Source organism: Haemorhous mexicanus, chromosome 1 (genome assembly GCF_027477595.1).
Source record: "Haemorhous mexicanus isolate bHaeMex1 chromosome 1, bHaeMex1.pri, whole genome shotgun sequence".
Taxonomy (NCBI): Eukaryota; Metazoa; Chordata; class Aves; order Passeriformes; family Fringillidae; genus Haemorhous; species Haemorhous mexicanus.
This window is the reverse complement of record NC_082341.1, coordinates 15,021,981-15,033,965: the sequence shown is the minus strand read 5'-3', so window position 1 is coordinate 15,033,965 and position 11,985 is coordinate 15,021,981. Positions and strand designations below refer to the sequence as shown.

The window sequence follows — 11,985 nt, the reverse complement described above, 5'->3', positions numbered from 1 at the left end:
TCACAATCCCTTTCCAATTCTGCATCAACACATGATTATTCTTGCACTGAACTGCTGTTCCCTGCTCCAATAAACTCAACTCAGATATCATTACACCTGAATTTTACATAGCTCTGTAGTTCCAATAAGTTTGGTCTATGCATCTGAGTTTCAAACATATTGCATTTTAACACCATATGTTTGTAACTATCAGACAGACCTTGCCAACCCTGAGAATCAGACAAACTATGCTGAGTGCACCAAAGCTTCACTTCACATTTCAGAAATTAACCATTGCAATATCTGTTTCTCCTTATGGTGTTGGCTGATGATTTGTTGAGGTCTCTTAAGCAAAATGAGACTTTCAACTGTATTTATTTGTTTGTTTTGTTAGACACTTTTACTTTTTTTTTCCCTGTTTTTCTTTATGTTAATTCTGTATATTCAGAAGACACACTGCGAGCTCCAGAACAACAGCTTTCCTTTTATGTATTAACAAACATTCCCTGGAGAAATATTATGCACTTAAAGTGAGGAAAAACAAGAAACGAGCAATAACAAATGACTAACGCCTAACATTAGAATGTGTTTCAACTACTAAAAACCCCAGATATAAACGAGAAGACTATGAATGAAATAATTAGGAATCGGTTTTAAGTTGGGATTTAAAGAGCTGTACAGACATCATAATAACGGGAATAACCCCAAATGAGAGCCAAATGAACAACTGCACAAAACTGTGACACACCAAACAGCAAGAGGGCTGGGGAGCAGAACTTGATCAGAAATAAAGGAGAAGTTACAGAAGCAAACAAACATGATCCATATGTGAAAATATTCACAACACATTAGTGTTTAATTAGTAAAAAGGATAAGAACACTTAGCAGAGTCATCATAAACAAAGATGGATGGAAAACATGCTACTAATAAAAGCAGGCAATCTAACCTCACTACAAGTGTAAGTTGATCAGTCACAACTTCAGATGTAATTTTTTTAAAATAGTATTTTGAAGCAGCACTTTGCTACTGCATCTAGTGGTAGAAAATAAAGTGTTGAAGAAGACATTCTCATCTGAAGTTCCAGGTATTTTGAAAACAAACAAAAAAACCCCCACAACTGTTCACTATCCACCACTTATATCCAAATTTTCATTCCAATTCCATTTTGAATACTTGAGATTTGCCTTTTGGATGAAGAATGTGAAATGACCTTTTCAAGTTTTTTCTCAAATCATTTTTTGCTGTGTGAAGGCTCTGAAACAGAGATCACAATGAAAGCTAAAATTAGTATAAGAATGGAAGAGTAGGTCCTTGTTCTGTTCTAGTACATTCATTTTTTACAGCATACTAACCTGACATAGGTATCAGCACAGGTTAATTGCTTTCAAGAGAAAAACAATATGCAACAAGTAGGGCAAAGGGAGAGCAAGAGAAACAAAATGGGTTTGAAAGACTTTGTGACCTTCACAAACACTTTTTCTTAATAAGGAAGATGTTGGAAAAGTCAGTTGCATATGTGCAAGTCATTATAGCTATTTATGCTATGTACTTTTTGATGATTTATGGCAGAGTTACACCCTCACACTTACATCTTTCATGCAGGTCCAATCTCCTCAAGTTGTGCAAAGACATGACAATTTATTAGACCTCATAAGCTTCAAGCATAAATGTACAAGTAAATTCATGGTAAAGTATGAAAACAAAAAACAAAATTATGAGATGAGGAAAGCAAAAAAAAAGGTAATTTCCCATGATAAATATTTACAGTCTGCTCTAAATGAATGGGAAAATTTCAAGCAGCTTTACCATTTTTTGAGACTGTACAGCATCCCAGGGTATACCTTCAAAACTTAGATTCATTTGGAAGCATAAATAGAAATTGGAAGACCATCTGAAAGGGCACTACATTTCTATGTTGGTACCTCAACAATTAACATTTTATTCAAGATTAGTTCCTCAGCTGCAGCAAACTGTGTATTTCTGTGTCACTGCTCTCCCAACAAATCTTTCAACTACAATTCCTATAGAGGAGTAAAAGCGCATTTAACAAAAATTAAAAAGAAAGAAATCATTAACTGAAAAATAAATTTTAGGAACTGAGATTCCAAGAAATATGTGGAATTGAAAACAAAGCTTTACTAATGGAAATCAGGAAAAAAAAAAAGAAAATAAGAACTCCACAAATCAGAAATAAAACAAGAAACAATATACAAGAAACAATACTGAGTTGTTTTCCACTGTAATTCTCAATTCATTAAACTAAATAATCACCCTTAAATCTAGAAAAATCAAGATACAATGTGAAACTTCACTTTATAAGCATCAATAAGGAGTAGGAATACAAACAAAGGACTGATTGCTTTTACTTAATGATACATACTTAAGAGATCATAAATCATAACACAACACACAGGAACATTTTTAAAATGGGAAAAACTGTCTGTAAGAATCATTGCCTGGTTTTTGAACATCCATACAACATCATCATAGTGTGACTATGGAAATATTTTAATTCTTGTCTTTAGACAATGGAAATAAATTTCAAAAAAGGTGAAGTACAGCAGCTGTGCAATCTCATGTTTTAACTGCAATAACCTATTCAGGTGGCCTAAATTCCCCAACAAATTAGGTTACTAGAAATTATTATGGATGACCACTGTCTTAAAATTTCTCCTTTAAAGAGATATCTTCTCAAGACTGCCACATTTAGGAGGATGCAGAAATATACCTCTTCACTAAGATTTTGCAAATGAGCATCTTAATTAATTCTTGCATCCTTGACTGACAAGTCAGACTGAAAGCTGGGCACCATAATGGAAAACCAGATTTTCCATTCTTGAAGCACCAACCAGTTTAAATTACATGTACAACATGCTCACGTACTGCAGAACATGACAAAGATAATAGGAATTTTAACTAGTTGCTTTGCATCCAGGATTAGAAGGATGTATTAGGTAAAAATTCTTTTACAGTGGCTGTACCCTTAATTTAGCACAGTAAATAATGCGAACTTTGTATACAAAGATGTGAAGTGCCCAGCTGCTTGGATTAAATACAACAAAGTTTAAAAATCAAACCCCCAAAACCCAACCTGTCTACACATCTATTTACAAGTTGTGAATGAGACACTTTTCACAATGAATAGTGATTGATTGGAGTCATCAATAACTTGATGCAAAACATTAATCTTTTTTTTTTTTATTTTCTAGACCTCCTTGGTCTCAAAGATAACATATACCAAGGTTGCTTTGTTTTTCTCTTCTCATTTATCCAAACTATAGCAGTGTACAGCTACCAATGTTCCTGCCAGTTTTAGTTCTGCTCTTCAGAAACTAATGGGCAGCAGGAGTTGTCACCAGTTTCTTCCAGCTGCTTGGAAACCTCAGGAGATTCAAGTTCAAACAGACACTACGGCCCTTGGAAAATGAGCACAACAAACACCAGGAGACTGTTTCTCTTCTCATTCTCTTAGGAAACATAAATTGCTCCAAAGGAAGAGACAAGAATTTTTATCCAGAGGTGAAAAGTGACAAGACTCAATGAAAATAAGCTCTTCAAAGTTGCTTAAAGAGGGCCTGGAACTTTGTGTGGGCATGCAGGAGAATATTCTTACAAATCTACAAATATTTGTACAGATATTATTTATTATTTGCAACTACCTTCTAAGAAAATGACTAAATTTAAGGAAGTAAAAACTTTGCATGAAAAATCGTACATCATATTTTGGTTTGTCCTGAAATTCATCCACAGAATGATAAAAAGCATCTAACAATTCCAAAACACCTTAAGCACTCATTTGCAAACAGTGTCACAGCCACAAGTTATCTTCTGCACAGAAACTTTACAAGCAAGGATGTTGAACTAAAACCAAAACTCTGCCTTAAAATTTGTAATCCGCTCACTCAAAATTTGAGCTGACAACTTTCACTTTTATCTTATAGTTGGTTTCATGTTGCAGTTCTTAGCCCTTCTAATATTTGGGGTTCAGTACTCCCAGCTGATGCCAAATCTAATTTGGCTTTTGAAGAGCTCCTGTTAGTCCATCAAGCACTTGGTACTGTTTGATTTGCTTCTTTCATCACTCTTAGGTAGATCGCTGAGGTCAGCAGCCAACCATCACTGAGTAAAGACACATATGTAAAAACAATACACCTAAACTTAAGGCTTTTTTGAGAACTATCAAATGATTGGCACCTGCAACCACTGTTTTCATGTAAGTATCCAAAGCCAAGGCTTGGGGGTTTTTGAGGGTACAGTTGATTAGGAAAATATCTCTTTGGATTTTTACCTAAATCTGCGCCCATTTTAGCCCAATACTTCTTTTCTAAGCACTTCTGATTGTCCAGACTTTTGTGGGAGCTTCAGATGCAAGGTATGTCCATAAACTGGCAGCATTCAATAGTTCATTTCCTATAGAAGTGCTATGCTGCTTCCATGAAATGAGGTGACTTGCTACAGAATGTGAATATATAGCATGTGGAATAGGACAGTGTAGAACAGCTGAAGGCCTCAAGTTCTGTAGTGTATCAATTTCTTATTGAAAGTATCCCATTAAGAGAAATGCTTTCACTGAACTTTAATTTAATTACATTTAATTTCTTTAGATAAAAGAGTTCCCCAGAAGCATAGAACTATAAATTCTACAGAATCATGCCAAGATAAAGAAAAAAAAGAGAAATAAGGAAGCCTAGAAGCAAACTTACTAAATTATTTTATTGCCTGAAGTGAAAAGCAAGAGTAAATAAATAGCGCAAGTGTTTGATGGTTTAAATTTTTATATACATTAAATAAGTTTATTAAGTACAACAGAGGTTGCTTATTAATTATCCGTGAAAAACAGTTCTCTTCTTTTTATTCGTTAAGGCACAGAATTTTATACCTCTCCTCCTCTCTGTAAAACAGGGAAGTATGACCAAGGAAAGCCCGAGTGCGGCAGACTTCGCGCACGGTGGGAACGGCGTCACGGCGGTGCAGCTGTTGGTTCTCGCTGAGTCCTGGAAGAGCAGACGCCGGTCCCGGTGAGCCGCGGGCGCGCCCCCAGCGCTGCGCGCCCCGCCAGGTGCGAGCCCCGCGGGCCGGGAGCACGGCCCCGCGCCGGGACAGCCCCGCGGGCCGCGGGAGCCGGGCCGGGCCGCGCCGCCACGGCCCCGCCGCACCTGGGGGCGTCTGCTGGGGCCGCACCTGGCAGCGGGGCGGCCGCGGGGCCGGCCCCTCAGCGCGGCGCTGCGGGACTGCCCCGCGGGGATCCTCCTGCGCCGCCCCGGGGGCCGGCGACCACCGACACCCCCAGCCCGGCCCCGCCCCGCCCCACTAGAGTCCCCCCGCGCCGGCGGCAGCGCGGGGGTCGGGGGACCAGAGCCCCCCCGGGCGGCGCGGCCGCCCCCGGTACCTGCGGGCGCAACTTTTCCCTCGCCGCCGTTCAAATGCGCTGCCGTAAAGCGCCCGTCTCCCGTGGCAACAAGGTTCCGGGCGAGCACTAGGTGTAGGAAGGTGATGTAAAAGTAAAACCACCCAGTGTCGTAAACCAGGTCCGGGGGGGAGGGGAGGGAGTGAGGGGGGCGGGCGGGGGAGGAGGTGACTGGAGCATTTAGACACCAGCGAGCGGATCATGGCGGATGGCCCCAGGTGTAAGCGCAGGAAGCAGCCGAACCCGCGCCGCAACAACGGTCAGTCACCCGTGGGGCAGCGCCGCGGCCGCGCTGGAGCGGCGGCGGGGCCGGGGCGGGGGCCGGGCACAGCCGTCCCGAGCGCGCAGGGGGGAGGTCGGGCGGGCGCCAAAGTAATTCCCCCGCCGCGGCTCGCCGGGAGCGCGGCTCCCTCCGCACCGTTATATCCGCTACCTGCAGCCTCCCTCGCCGCCGCCTCCCTCCTCCGCCTAGCGGTGCCTCCGCACTCCGCCGCTGTCCGGGACCGTTACACGCTGCTTCCCCCTCAAGCCCCGCGACCGCCCCGCCGCCGGCAGCGGGCTCGGGGGCCCCCGGCCGCGCCGCCGCCCTCCGGCCCGGGCGGGGACGCCGAGCTCCGCGGGGAGCGGCGGGGGAGCGGCCGCCGCCCGCCCGGCCGCGGCAGCCCCAACTCCGAAACTTGTTACCTGCGCGCTACCCCGGGCGGAGCGGGGCCTCCCCCCGGCCCCGCGGGCGGGATCGCCCCGCCGCCCGCCCGGGAGCGCCTCTGCCGCCCGCCGGAGTTTCCTCCCCGCTCGCCCGGTAGCGGGCCGGCTCCTCGCCCCCGGCCGGCGCTCGCCTTTCTTGGGTCGGCGGTGGGGGACGCCGGCCGTCCCCGAGGGGACACACCCGGGAGCACATGCGGGGGAGGCACCGCCGCCGCAGCGGGCGGCGATTCGCGCGGGGGCAGCGCGGCCGCCCCGGGCCGGCGCCCCCGCTCCGCGCCCGCCCGCCCGCTCCGCGCCTCCCCGCCCCGCAGAGAGTTGGTGCCCGGCGGCGCCCCGCGGCCGCGCTGCCGCCCCGCCGGGCCGGTGGGGAAGGGAGGGCTGCGCCCGGGTGGCGGGGGCGGGCGGCGAAGTTTCTTCCCTTCCCTCTGGCTTCGGAGGTACCTGTTTGTATAATAATGGGTGGTAACGGTTTGGCCGGGGGCCCCCGCTCCGCTCTCCGTGCGTGTGTGACCAGCTGCTGCAGTCTATATAAGGAATTACATTTACATTTCAGGCTTAAGGGCTGCTGTGGGGTGGTGGTTTTTTCCCCTTTGGTACGTGTGTTACTTTAAGATGCAGTGGTAAGGTACACGGCGGGGGAAATAAAGGCTCGTAACACCCACTCTCTACTTATTTTATGGAAAATGGAGAAGTAGTTCGGTCCTCGTAGCACGACTCTTCGGAATAGGCAGTAGAGTAGGCGATTTTGTAACCCTCCTTGGCAATTTTAGGTTTTATGTGGCATTTCCTGTGCAGGGTCACAGATAGGAAGGCTTTGCCTGCGATCTGAGATGTTTTCATATGCAGTGAACGGTCTCCGAAATAGATCGGAGTCACGATCGGTGCTTCACCTCTCTAATCCTCCCTGTCCGGGGCATAACGTGGTGATAAATGACGGCCTTTCCAGGGGCTAACGGGTTGGTTTGATTGCGTTGAACTTAAAAGGGTTTTCTTATTTTTGTTGTGTGCGTTTTCTAGCAAGTATTCTTGCTTGCACGCTCATGTTATTAATTCCTTGTCCTAGTGTAAATATTTATATTTAGTTCGTGATTTGGCTGTGCTAAAGGTAAGTTTGGAAAGTGCTTTTCTCTTTACCTTATTAAAAATGTGGATGATCAGAGAAAGGGGCTTTTCTTGTTGCTGACGACAACATGTGTGACATGTGAGTCTGAACCACCCAGCGTCTGTGCAGGAGCTGTAAACATGTTTACCTGAACAGGAAAGAAAATGGATTTTTCTCTTAAAGATCCAGTGATATGAATAACATACTCTTGAAGCATATCAACAGATGACTTGTGAGAGAAATTTTCTGAAAACCTGGCTTTTGAAATCGACGAGGAAAAAAAGATCCTTGATTGCTGCAGCAAATGGCAACTTGTGCAGGTAGAAAAAAAAGATGGTGTTTAGTTTTCTCCTGCATGCATGTCAGCCCCCTCCTGTCTGCTGCTTTCATTCTCAAGGGAGGGATTTATTTACCACGCTTGCTGTCAGTGTTTTTCCTTTGTGCTTAATATTAGAAAACCAGATTTAAGGCTGTTTAGCACAAATCGTTTTGTCTGCAGCGTGTATCACTTGCAGAAAACAAAAGGTGTATAAGATCTGGTATCATTCCAGGTATCTTTCATCTTCATCACTTTTGGACCTCATTCCTGCACCTACTTTATTATGTAAAGCCTCTGAGTCTTTATCAACTAGTTTTGTAATATAAAATGTAGTGTGTCTTGGTTTAGGCTAGTTTTGGTTCCTTTTATTGAGGAATTAAAACCAACTTAAGTCATTGTGCTTTGGAGCATCAGGATCGGTTAGATAATAGAATCTGGATAATAGAGATTTCTCAGCAGTGGGTTTATGTTTGACTTGCAAATATTTACTGAAGAAAATGCATAGAAAAATGTTAACCCTTTAACCTTTAAAATAAATAAGTATGAGGCTTTTTTTTTCCCCCCAAAGTCGCAGAATGCACTTGGTTCTTATAGGTGTCTTCTGTTAATGAGGAATGGGCATAGGGGAGATGCATAAGCTACTGGCTTCTTTCTAGTATAAAAAAGAAAAGCATTTTTATGTTGTTTCCTATTCATGTTCCCACAGAATATGAAATTATTACAGAGAGATTGCATTAGACATCCAGTATGCCAGTTAATAATACTGGGCTATGGCATTGAGTACTGTAAACTTTTCTTTTTATCTCTTGTTAAACTTAATACAGCTAATCTTATACTGTAAACTTTTGTTTTTTCTTTCTTTCCCCTGCTTTCTCTCTGTGTTTGGGAGCCATCCTGGTGCATTAACTCTAGCTGGAAAGACAGTCTTATCATCTTAGCTCTGGAGCTGGTTCCTTTTCTACCTTGTTTATTGGTCCCTACAGGAGGTCAGCAAAGAGCCGATTGGTGCTGCCATTAAGGCCTCCACTTAGAAGGAAATCTGGCACTTCCTACCTGAAGAAAACTACCCCATGTCATTGTCCTTAGTTCTGGCCAATACACAAACAACTTCTGCTACAGCAGAAGAGTTAACAAAGCGTTGAGATAATGTGATACAGCAGAAACACAGCGCTGGTTGGGAGTCTCTCATCCCATCTACTTTTTCCCTTCTCCCTCTTTTTTGATAGAAAAATGAAGAGGAGGCAAGAGCGGCATGGTTTGGGTATTTTTTGCCCGTCATCTGCATAGCCACACTCTTGTGAGACTCCTGAGTAGACTTCAAATAGATTCAATATCAGCCAAGGTTTTCTTATTCTGAGTTGGTTTGCAGTCAGGATTAGTTGCTTTCCTAGCTTCTCTCATGTATGTTATGGGGTTGTCTTAGTTCTTATTAAACAGCAAAACTAACAGTGACACATCTTGTTCTTCAGCAATGCTGTGAGATAAGTAAAATAAAATATTTAAAACTTTCCTTCCTAGAGTGTGAAAAGATATCAACGTTAAGTATAGATGTTCTGAAAATAATGCAAGTATGCCTTCAGGTATTCAGATGCATGTTTGATGGTGAAAAGAGGAATGTGTGAATCTGAGTAAATTCTGCATGCTGTCAGGTACATGTGAGGAGAAGATATAAGCCAGCCTTGGTCACAGTGAGTTTATTACTAAAAGGTTATGTCAATTGACTTGTTAGAGTGCAATTTCAGTTGCTTTACAGTTGGTTCTTCTCTCTTTTTATTTCTATTAGGTAACACTTTCATGTAAAGTTTTGCTACCAGGCTAAGAATTGTAAGAACACTGTAAGTCCCTCTGAATAAGGCAAAAGCATATTTCTTTTAGCTCCAAAGTGTTGGCTGCCAGCAGGACGTCAGGTGTTAGTGACACTTGGGATACAACATTGCTGGTTGTGCCTGTCTTCTCTTGCCCCCTTGCCTTTCTTTTTTTGCTATGTACCATGTTTTCACTCTAATGTTAATTTAAATTTGCAATTTGGGATTTGTAGAATGTAGCCTGAGTTAAAATTCCAGGCACAGTGAGCAGGTCTACGTGGACAACTGAATTAACTGTTTGAGACCAAGAAAACCTTCTCTCTTATAAACAAGTAGTACTACTGTTTTAGTGTTAGTTACTGAAATACAGTGTGAGTTCCTCTTAAAAAGGTCACTATTTCTTCATTTTTCTGTCAGCAGTCAGTGCTTGTTATTTTAACAGTTGTAAAGCAGGTTGTCTTATGGTAATTAATTACCTGAGGCAGTTGGGTGTTTTTAAAGTAATTTGTTTCCTGAAACAATTTGCCTTGCTTGTAGGGCTCTGTACATGTGCTGCTGAAAGTGTTAATGAAAAGTAGCAAGAAGATGAAACTTTCCTTTTGACATAGGCTTCCCACTCATAGAAGTCACTCAATGTTTTTAGTTAGAAGTCTGAGGATTTGACTTCTTTGAATTCAGTCCAAATTTTCTGTTGAATATTTTTAGTTACATCAGGTAGACTCAGTGGGGAGGGGTTTCTGTGGACTTTGGGCTTTATGACAGGTCCTGTTAATTTGTGTTATTGACTGTGGTTGGGCTCCTGCTCTCTGTAAGCAGCTCCTTTGTGGACAGAGCAGGAGGAAGGGGTTCTACAGCTGTTCCCTGCTTCCTTCCCCACTGAGACTCCGGTTGTGGTATTAGCCTGTAATTTTTTCTTATAGACGTTTTCCAGTGCTGGGGGGAGAGGCTGAAGCACTCTGAAGTCAAAATATCACTGTAATGCCTTTCCTGATGTGGAAACATCTGTTTTAATAGAGTTTAAAATGCCAGTGAGTGATGGCAGACACTTTTAACATGTGTGGGACTCTGTATTACTATGGTAAAGAAATAAAATTAAATTCTTTGAAACTTGGGTTGTAGGTTTTTTAACTAACTTTTGATAAACTGCTCTCTATTGCAGAGAAACTGCTGAAACTACATTATCTGGCCATATGCCTCTTAAGCATCCCTGCTTCTAAATTCAGTCATTATTGTTTACCAAAAATATAAGCTTATTGCTCAAGTCATTAGCTGTTTGTAGTCACTTCAAAAATGTTTAGCTAATTGATATTGCAAGCTGATTGGAGTAGGTGTCCTTTGTCAACTATAAACAGAACATTCAGAGTCTCTGGAAATCATAAGGATTCTACTCATGATAGGTTTCAAATACCCAAAACTAGAGGTTGAAACCCAAAAATTATTCTGTTTTTATGTAGGCTTTCGTACCGTATTTCAAAGTACGGTTCCATATTAACTTTCAGCTGATTAACATCAATATTCCTGAATTTTTGGTGGTCGTTACCTATATTTTTCAAGACAAGTCACACATAGGATCTTTTCTCTTTCAGGCAAGTATGCAGAACCCTGTCTTTCATTTGTGGTCTCAGAAACATTGGTGCTTCATTCTGGCAGCTATAATAGGCCTGTTATTTTTGAGAACTAAATTCTCAAGTGACTTACCCAAGGTCACACAGGAAGTCCATAGCAAGACTGACTCCCAATCCATTTTTAATCCTCAGGACTACTCTTGCATTTGGCTTGATCTAGAGCCTTAAAGGGAAAGAATAGTTTTGTCATTTGGTAGTTACTATTCCTTTCAGCTTAATTGTTTAAGTTCTTTCATATTTATTGGAATATTTTTGCTTCCACCAAACAAGTGGCAAGATGCAACATTCAATGTTGTCTTTAGCCATTTTTAGATGGTAATAAGATAGACTATGAAGACAGGAAACATCACCAGTGAAAATACCATGTAGTGATGTGCCAGAAAAGTAGAATGTTGTCTTCTGGTGTGTTTTGTATTTCCAAATCTTATGTTCAGTGATGCAAGGGTAGACAAAAATAAATCACATCAGGAAGGAATTAGTTAAAGTCTACACTGTTAAAATCAACACGCTTGCTGTGATGTGGAGGGTTTTAGGGGGACTGTGTTGGAGTTTAACATCTGGGCAGAAATTATTTCATCAGATGCTGGTTTTGTTGTGACAGTAATGACTAGAGAAGAGTCTCAGTGTATTACTGATATTTCTAATATTGGAAAATGGTAAGTGAATAAAAAAGCATAAGTCCTCCTCAAAACAAAACTTTACGAGGGGTGCTTAAATAAGTGCCATGTGTTTGTCCCAGTCTAGTCAACTGATAAGTTGACTAGATAGACTGGGACAAACACATGCAAGTGTAGGTTTTACCACCACAGCTGCTTGTCACAGGTGGAGCTGTGTGGGAAGCAGCTGTGAGTGCTGATGGGTGCTGCTCCTGCCTGGGCAGTGTGAGGCAAAGGTGGGTAATGAAGAGTGTTCTCATATCTTCATTTGTGAAGATGTGTGGTTAGCTCCACTCATGAGACACTGCAATACGTCAGTCAGGACAGAGATTCTTTCCTGCTGAGGGAAATGCTGTTTGAAGTCTTTAGTAGTTAAAAAAAAATGT

General features: G+C 42.7%; 1 protein-coding gene and 1 long non-coding RNA gene across 8 annotated transcripts in view; one reads left to right on the top strand and one right to left on the bottom strand.

Moving 5' to 3' along the window:
* Positions 1-4,668: 4,668 nt before the first annotated feature.
* Positions 4,669-6,625, bottom strand: LOC132324474 (uncharacterized). 4 transcript variants are annotated; one of them, XR_009485637.1, is made up of 3 exons: positions 6,534-6,625; positions 5,370-5,456; positions 4,669-4,974 (listed from the first exon to the last, which is right to left on the bottom strand). It is a non-coding gene; the product is annotated as an uncharacterized LOC132324474 (long non-coding RNA). The 4 variants fall into 4 exon arrangements; XR_009485638.1 differs by lacking the exon at positions 6,534-6,625 and adding an exon at positions 6,072-6,330; XR_009485635.1 differs by lacking the exon at positions 6,534-6,625 and adding an exon at positions 5,821-5,977.
* The window catches only part of ZEB1 (zinc finger E-box binding homeobox 1), a 120,153-nt gene continuing 113,701 nt past the window's right edge, over positions 5,534-11,985 (top strand). Inside the window, exon 1 of one of the 4 annotated variants that reach the window (XM_059840582.1) lies at positions 5,534-5,646. In XM_059840582.1, coding sequence (XP_059696565.1) covers positions 5,589-5,646 — 58 coding nt within the window. In that variant the 5' untranslated portion in view covers positions 5,534-5,588. Of the gene's footprint in view, positions 5,647-6,407; positions 6,530-7,288; positions 7,515-11,985 lie in introns of those variants that run through there. The other 3 variants (XM_059840598.1, XM_059840607.1, XM_059840591.1) reach the window with 3 other exon arrangements.